Genomic DNA, 8,559 nt, shown 5'->3' on the forward strand with positions numbered 1-8,559 from the left:
TCCAGGTGAGAAGAGATGATGACAGCAGGGCCTTTGTAAGACTTTCATGGGCCTCAGGCCTTCTTATATTGCAAGACTCTACCCCACTACATATTAAGCATCTTAAAATGTATTCCATGTTCTACATTAAATGCCTTTTTGATTGTAATATGTTGAATACCTTTTTATAATTTGTACAATTCTGAGTTTTCTAAAGTACAGATAATTCATTCTATTCTTAAAGACTTGAACTTTACACACACACAGCATGAGGTTATAAGTTGTAAATATTTAATTATTTTTATATTGTGGTTCTTTTTTTTGAATCTATATGTATATATTATGTCTCAGACATTTCTGTAGGCCTTTGAAAAATCTCATAGGCCCTGGGTACTGTGCCTGCGGAGCTCTTGGATGGCAGTAGTGGGAATGGAGAAGGAAAGAAATTAAACAGCAAGGACTGGCATACAATTGGGGATCAGGGGAAGGAAAGCTAGAGAGTCATGGCTAACTGCCTGGCTAGCTTGAGCATAGCCATTTGCACAGATGGAGAAACAGGAGAAGACATAAGTTGTAGGAGGAAAGATAAACTCTATTAGGGACAGGAAGACAAATACTCTCCTATCAGGAGGTGAAGTAAGACAACAAGGATGCCAAATTTCTCTCCTTCCATTATAGCACACTTCATCTTGGGTTGGCATGAAAGATGTGAATAATTAATACATGTCTCTGCTGATGTCCTCACTAATATGAAGAGCGTATCTTAGTAGTGTGGTCCAATCCTGTGATAAATAAGGAAAGTGCCAGTCTCTGGAATAAATAATCCCTTTGGGCTGTTGTGCTGGAGAAAATGGTGTGCTGTCTTTAGGTAGCTTCCCTTTTTTTTCAAAGTGCCTTTGCTTCCTTCCTTTATCAGCTTTTTAGAGTCTCACAGAAATTCCCAGTGCTACCTTTTGTGATGTCATCCCTTAGAGGAAGTCGGACCCAGAAGGTGAAGCGACCCATTTATACACGAAAGGGACCACTGGAGGTGCCCTCCCCATCAGAGAAGGACTGGTCTAAGGCTGATGAAGAGGATTATGGGTTCAATGATCTGGATCAGGAGCAGGATTGCCTGCCTCAGCCTTATCGGATGATCAACAAGCTGGTAAACCTTCTGGTTGACCGGTCATGGGAAATTATTGAGGAGAGGGAAGCCTCAAGGGAAGACAAGCTCAGTCAGATCCAGCCCACCATCTACTCTCCACTTGTAGAAATCAAGGTAACTATCAGCAGGCTGAGACCAGGAGTCTCTGTTTCTCAGTTGAGTGTTAATAAATGAAAACACCTGATCCAGGGAAGGCCTTTCCTATCAAAAACCTTCACTCAATAAGGTGGGCACCATTTTGAAAGATTATAGACATGCTAATGTTACTTTGAATGGATTTGGTAATTGCCTGAGGAAATGGGGTATTCTGGTTAACTGAAGATTATATAGAAGACCTTTTTTATTCAGCTGTTAACTATTGAAAGTTTTTTCTGAATGTATTAACCCACTCTTTCTTGATGGATGAGAATCTGCCAGTGCCTCAGCTATCACTCTTCCCACAGTGTTCTAGATGAAATAAAGTACAGGGAATAGGCCATTTATCCACGTATCACAGGGCCTATGTTAATGCTTAGTGTTGTGAATGTGTATTTGTTCTCAACTTCTTGGTTTTCTCTGGCTTTTCATCTAAAAGTGGAATGTGATGAATTTCTTGATGCTTGGGTAAGAGATTTCGATGAGCAGTATGTTTGGGGATGGTATTATATCTAGGAAGGGCCCTCATCCCTCTTTGAAAAGTTCCTCATATTATTTGAAGACAGTGATAACTGAAAATCATTCCTTTTTATTTGTTTGTTTTTGTTTTCCCAGCTCAGCACAATGCCAAATTGCATAGCTATTTCCCAAGACTATATGTTTATTGGAGGAGCTAGAGGATTCTCAATCTATCATCTGTACAATGCCAAACGAATATGTGCTTGGGAGAAACTTAAAGTTGATGTCACTTCCATCTGGGCCACAGATTTGGGGAGTGAAATACTTATTGCTACTGTGGATGAAATGGGTACTTGTCCTTCACTGCCCCTTTTAGCCTAACTATGAGTTGGAGTTGACGGCAGTGGGTTTTTGTTTTGATGGTGAGATTATGGAGAAGAAAAGAATGCAAGGATTGTAGACTGTTGTTCAATTTAATATCCTTTCCAGTTAAATGGGTGGGACTAGTCATGGAAAGTTCTCCCTCGTCACATAGTAGTAACTAACCCATATGGAGCAAGTATAGTGTGCCAGGCACTAGTCTAACATTTCCCACGTTAGCCCATTTCATCTTCACATCACTCCTAGGAGGTGAGTACAAGTAATTATCTCTATTTTTCACAACAGGCAACTAAGACAAGGAAGTTAAATAATTCACTTGAGGTACCATAGAAAGTAAGTGGCACAGGTAGGATTCAGACCAGGCAGTGTGGCCCCAGAGTCCCCACCTTTCAGGCACTCGGGAATCCTGCTATTCACATAAACCAGAGCTTTCTTTTCTCCTCAGCCTGAAAATGAGCCAGGCGCTCATGGATGGTATGGTATAGAAAACCATAAACAGTGTCCTAAATAGTTGAGCTGGTGCTATTGGTTGTCCCAGAATTCTAGGAGAGCATCAGAAGCAGCAAGATGTGGGTACAGAGGGTGGGTGGTGCCTTCTGCTGGACCAGGATGTGGCATAGACACAGAGAAGAGCTCCAAACACTGAACAGGTCAAGCTGACCAAAAGGAGGGGCTTGAGACTGACAGCTGACCTCCTCCTTACATCCCAGATAGCTGGGCTCCCTCTGGCCTGTTTTTATATTTAGAAATAGAGGCCTCTGTGGTCCTGGGTGACCCAGAATACTGTCTTTGGATATGGAGAGCTTCTATACTCGGTGGATATGAGAAGGCAAGTGTCAGCATTGGCCAGGAAGCCAAGGGAGTGGGGTGGGTCTGTGCTGCTGGGACAAGCAGGGCAGAAAGTGCCTGCTGGCCTGGCGATCCTCTATTAAAAGTATACATTTCCCTAAGCAGCAGGCTTTGCTCAACTGGCATGAGCGCACTGAAGAACACAATGCAAGAGAGGGACATGGCAGCCTGGCAGGAGCTTAAAAAGTCAAAAAGAGAGGCAGGGAGACCAGGAAGGACTATTGCATTCATTAAGGAGAGAAATTACAAGAGTCTGAACCAAGGCAGGGGCAGTTAAAATGAGAAGGAAAATTGTCCTATTATGTAAGATATCAACACTAGGGGAAGTAAGGTGAGGGATAAAGGAAACTCTCTGTGCTATTTTCGTATCTCTTTTGTAAGTCTAAAATTGTTGTTGGGGGCTGTCGAGTTGATTCCAACTCATAGGGACACCATGTGACAAAGTAGAACTGCCCCATAGGTTTTCTTGGTTGTAATCTTTACGGAAGCCAAGATCACCAGGTCTTTCTCCCACAGAGAAACCTTTTGGTTAGCAGCTGTGCACTTAACCATTGTGTCACTAACCATAACCCCTTGCTGTTGAGTCGATTCCAACTCATAGTGATCCTATAGGACAGAGTAGAACTGCCCTATAGGGTTTCCAAGGAGCAGCTAGTGGATTCAAACTGCCAACCTTTTAATTAGCAGCTGATCTCTTAATCACTGTGCAACCAGGGCTCCATTGCATCACTAGGGCTCCTTAAGTCTAAAATTAATTCAAAATTAAAAGTTTAAAAAAAAATGAAAAGAAAAATATAATGGAAAAACTTGATGAGTGACACACTGTGTGTATGGTGGGAGGATAACTGGACAGATGATGCTGCCTTCCATGATAGCAACTATTAGAGAGTAAGATTTCAGGGGCCTATGAGTTGAAGAGTTTCATTTTGAAAATGCACAGATTTGTGGCACTTGGAGGATATCTGAGTAGAAATGTTGATATTCAAGAGGAATTTGGTCTAAAGATAGGATCTCACTTAACACACTGCATTATATTTAGTTGCTTTTATGTCTGTGTTACCCACAGTATGATGAATCTAAAAGCAGAGACTGCCTTGGTGTCCCCACATATTCACTGAATGTTTATTGGGTTGAGTTCGACTGTCACCTGTGGTGGGTCAGATCCCTTTACAAGGGCAGAATTATGGATATAGGGGAGCTTACGAGTATCTCTAGGCACCTAAAGAAAGAGAAAAGAAGTCATGGTGAAGGGTAATGATATACTGGATTCCCTAGGTTAAATGAAAATTAGAATGGCAAAATTACTTATTAATTCAACAAAATTTACTGTATGAGAGGCTTATTGAGGAGTAAGAGGTGGGGCACACAGGAGGGTGAGATATGATTCTTCCCCTCAAAGAGTCTGTGATCTCACTAGAGGAATAAAATGTACTCACAGGAAACAGTTTGATGACAATGCAAGGCAGTGTGGGGGTGATATGCAGAACAGACAGATAGACATCAAGGAGCAGATTGGTGTGGCCGGAGAGCTTACAGGAGTCTTCAAGGAGAGGAGGGTATGTCCAGGATGGGCGGAGAGATCTCAGGAGAGAGAACAACCTGAACATTTCAGGTAAGGGGTAGAGGAAGTCAGGGAGTCCGAGATCAGCTTGGGCAGTGGAAGGGCCAGGAAGGAGACATGTGCTTACGATGCTAATTTCAGAAAGTCAAATGTAACATTTGTTTCACTTATTTGTCTTCCATTCTCACTTGTTTTTTTCTGTTTCAGGTATTATTAGACTGTTTTATTTTCATAAGGAAGTTCTTTTCCTGATCAAAACCATCAATGAAGCGGTGAGTTCCTGTTCTTTTTCACCTAAACCTGGGCCAAACTCTGTAGCAAATTAAGTTTACTTTGAATATGAAGGTGATGAGAGCTGTCCTAGACTAGAAAGGAATAGAGACCTCTGTGGTCAGAGAGCCTCCTCTGAAATATGCAATTAAAAGATCCCTCACCATCGGGGTTGTTAACCAATGTCATAAAACAGTATGTGTACTGACTGTTAATGAGAGATTATTTGTTCTGTAAACCTTTACCTAAAGTACAATAAAAAAAAATTTAAAAAAGATCCCTCACCATCAGAGGATACATGCTAAATGCTCTGGATTTAGTTACACTGCTGTCAAACATAAAACTATAAAACCTCTAGAAGAAAACATAGGAGAAAGTCTTTATGAGCTTGGGTTAGCAAAGATTTTTTAGCTACCACACCAAAAGCACAATCCATGAAAGAAAAAAAACTGATAAATTAGACTTCAAAATTTTAAACTTTTCTTCTGTAAAAACACTGTTAAAAGAAGAAAAAGACAGGCCATAGACTGGGGAAAAAAATTTGCAAATCGCATATCTGATAAAAGAATTATATCCAGAATATATGAAGACTGTATGATTCAACTTCTGCAAAACACTAGGAAATGCAAACTAATTTATAGTCACAGAAAGAAAATCAGCAATTGTCTGAGGTGGGGGTTGGGGGAAACAGGAGGCAGGGATTACCAAGAAGTGTAAGAAAACTTTTGGGAATGATAGATATGTTCATATCTTGGTCATGATGATGATTTCATGAGTATATACATATGTCAAAACTTACAAAGTTGTACACTTTAAATACGTGCAGTTTATTGACTGTCCGTTATACATCAATAAAGCTGTTAAAAAAAACACTTCTGCTCATCAAAAAATACTATTAAGAAAATAAAAACGTTGTAAACTTTCATTTAAAGTACAACAATGAAAATAAAATATTAAAAAAAAAGAAAAAGGCAAGCCACAGACTGGGAGAAAAGTCTCAATACATGTATCTTTTAAAGTATTTATATCCAGAATATATAAAAAATTCCTTCAAATCAATAATAAAAGACAAATAACCCAGTAAAAAAATAGACAAAAGACTTTAACTGACATTTCACAGAAGAAGAATATGAGTAACTATCTTAGTTACCTAGTGCTGCTATAACAGAAATACCACAAATGGATGGCTTCAACAAACAAATTTATTTTCTCATAATTTAGGAAGCTAGACGTCCAAATTCAGGGCGCCAGCTCCAAGGGAAGGCTTTCTGTCTCTGTTGACTCTGGGGGAAGGTCCTCGACTCTTTTCAGCTTCTGTACCTTGGTGATCATGAAGATTTTCAAGTGGCATGGTACCTACCTTCCCCCAACTGCCTGTTTAAGCTGCTCTTTTGTATCTCAAAAGAGATAGACTCAAAACACTGCCTACACTAATTAATATATATATATAATATATATATTAATATAATATATTAATATAACAAAGAAAAACCCATTCCCAAATGGGATTATAACCACAGGTATAAGGGTTAGTATTTACAACACATATTTTGGGCACACACAATTTATTTTTTTATTGTGCTTTAGGTAAACGTTTATGGCTCAAGTTAATTTCTCATTCAAAAATTTATACACATACTGTTCTGTGACATTGGTTGCAATCCCCACGATGTGACAGCATGCTCCGCCTATCCACTCCCAGTTCCCTGTGCCCATTCGTCCCAGTTGCCGTCCCTTCCTGCCTTCTCATCTTGTTTTTGGACAGGAGTTGCCCATTTAGTCTCGTATATTTGATTGAACTAAGAGGCACATTCCTCACGTGTGTTATTTTTTGTTTTATGGGTATGTCAAATCTTTGTCTGAAAAGTAGACTTCAGTTCTGGGTTTAGCAGAGTGTCCAGGGGCCGTAGTTTTGGGGGCTCCTCCAGTCTCTGTCACTGGGGACACAATTTAATCCATAACAGCAACCAATAAAAAAGAGTACCTAGCATCATTAGTTAACAGAGAAATGTAAATCAGACATCACAAGCAATACTACTACACACTTATTGGAATGTCTAAAATTGAAAAGACTGACCAGACTAAATATTGGTGAGGATGTAGAGCTATAGGAACTTTCATACATTGCTGGTGGAAGTGTAAAATGGTACAACCACTTTGGAAAACAGCTTGCTCTTCTCATAAAGTTAAACATGTGACCCATCAATTCCATTCCCAAGAGAAATGAAAACATGTCCACAAAAAGATTTGTATAAGAATGTTCATAGCAGCTTTATTTATAATAACCAAAAACTGGAAATGATCAAAGAATGCATAAAATTTTTTTGTGTATTAGTTTGATGGAATACTGTTCAGCAATAAAACAATGAACTAGTGATATTCACAACAGCATAAGGAAACTCAGAAACATTGAGTGAAAGAAGCCAGACACACAAGATTACATTCTGTATGATTCCAATTACATGAAGCTTAAGAACAGACAAAACTAATCTATGGTGGTGATGGAAATCAGAAAATTGGTTGCCTATAGAGTTGGTAATTAACTGAAAGGGGGCACAAGGGAGCTTCCTGGGGGATGGTAATGTTCTGTATCTTGACTGGGTGGTAGTTATATGGATGTATACATTTGCCAAAACCCATCAAGTTGTATATTTAATATATAGGCATTTCAGTGTATTTAAATTTTATTTTAAAAAAAGACTCTCTAAAGAAAAACACAAAGGGAGCATTCTTTAACTCATCTTATTAGACCAGCATACTTATGACATCCAAACCTGAAAGGTACATTACCAAAAAAGTACCATTAGTAGATTAAAAGATACCAAAAATGTTTTAAAATCCATGAATTTATAATATTTTTTAAAAAAATTTTGTTGTCACTTTTGGAGATTACAAACTCAGTATTCTGAAAACTGATAAGAATCAAGCACTTATCCTGACTTTCCTATACAGGCTGTATTTCAGGGTAAACGAAAAGTTGATGATGGAAATATTTTCTTTATAGAAGAATTCTAACAAATGCGGAAGAGATTATAGAATTGGGTTATCACAATTTTGTGACTATTTTGCGTGGTCTAGGCAAAAAAGTAACGGTCTAGGCAATGACTGAACGGCTGATGGGGAACTTTAGAATTGATGGGTCAGGATGACAGTGTCTGTTCTCAATGATCAGTCTTAACATCACTACTTTAGAGAAGAGACAACCAGGTATTATAAGCCTCCTGAAGTGATGCAGTAGGGAGTACTCAGCATACCTGTGGAGTACTCTTGTCTAAACAACTGAACCTACATCTAGTCAGACCTCTAGATCTAATCACTAGTTTACAGGAAATACAGGCTGCAGAGGAACATGTTAAATGGCAGCGTGGGGATGCAATCAGTCCAATCGGGAATGTGAAAAGTTCTGCAGGACAGATGACCTGATTTCTTCAGTAAAAATGGAGGGAGGGAACTATTATAAATCTAAAGCAACTTAAGAGCCATGTAAGTAGCCCTGGTGGTGCAATGGTTGAAGCGCTAGGCTGCTAACCTAAAGGTCAGAGGTTTGAACCCAGCAGCTGCTCCGAGGGAGAAAGATGTGGCAGTCTGCTTCCGTAAAGATTACGGCCTTGGAAACCCTATTAAAAAAAAAAAACCCATTGCCATCAAGTCGATTCCGACTCAAAGTGACTCTATAGAGCAGAGTAGAACGCCCCATAGGATTTCCAAGGAGCAGCTGGTGGATTCGAACTGCTGACCTTTTGGTTAGCAGCCAAGCTCTTAACCACTGCACCACCAG

The 8,559-nt window shown here is 39.4% G+C and overlaps 1 protein-coding gene across 2 annotated transcripts in view; it reads left to right on the forward strand.

Moving 5' to 3' along the window:
- The first annotated feature begins 914 nt into the window (after positions 1–914).
- Positions 915–8,559, forward strand: part of WDR93 (WD repeat domain 93) — a 43,768-nt gene continuing 36,123 nt past the window's right edge. For both annotated transcript variants that reach the window (XM_023725710.1, XM_004370805.2), the window contains exons 1-3: positions 915–1,240; positions 1,877–2,069; positions 4,719–4,783. In XM_023725710.1, coding sequence (XP_023581478.1) covers positions 938–1,240; positions 1,877–2,069; positions 4,719–4,783 — 561 coding nt within the window. In that variant the 5' untranslated portion in view covers positions 915–937. The remainder of the gene's footprint in view (positions 1,241–1,876; positions 2,070–4,718; positions 4,784–8,559) is intronic.

Source organism: Trichechus manatus, unplaced genomic scaffold, assembly GCF_000243295.1.
Source record: "Trichechus manatus latirostris isolate Lorelei unplaced genomic scaffold, TriManLat1.0 scaffold00009, whole genome shotgun sequence".
Taxonomy (NCBI): domain Eukaryota; kingdom Metazoa; phylum Chordata; class Mammalia; order Sirenia; family Trichechidae; genus Trichechus; species Trichechus manatus.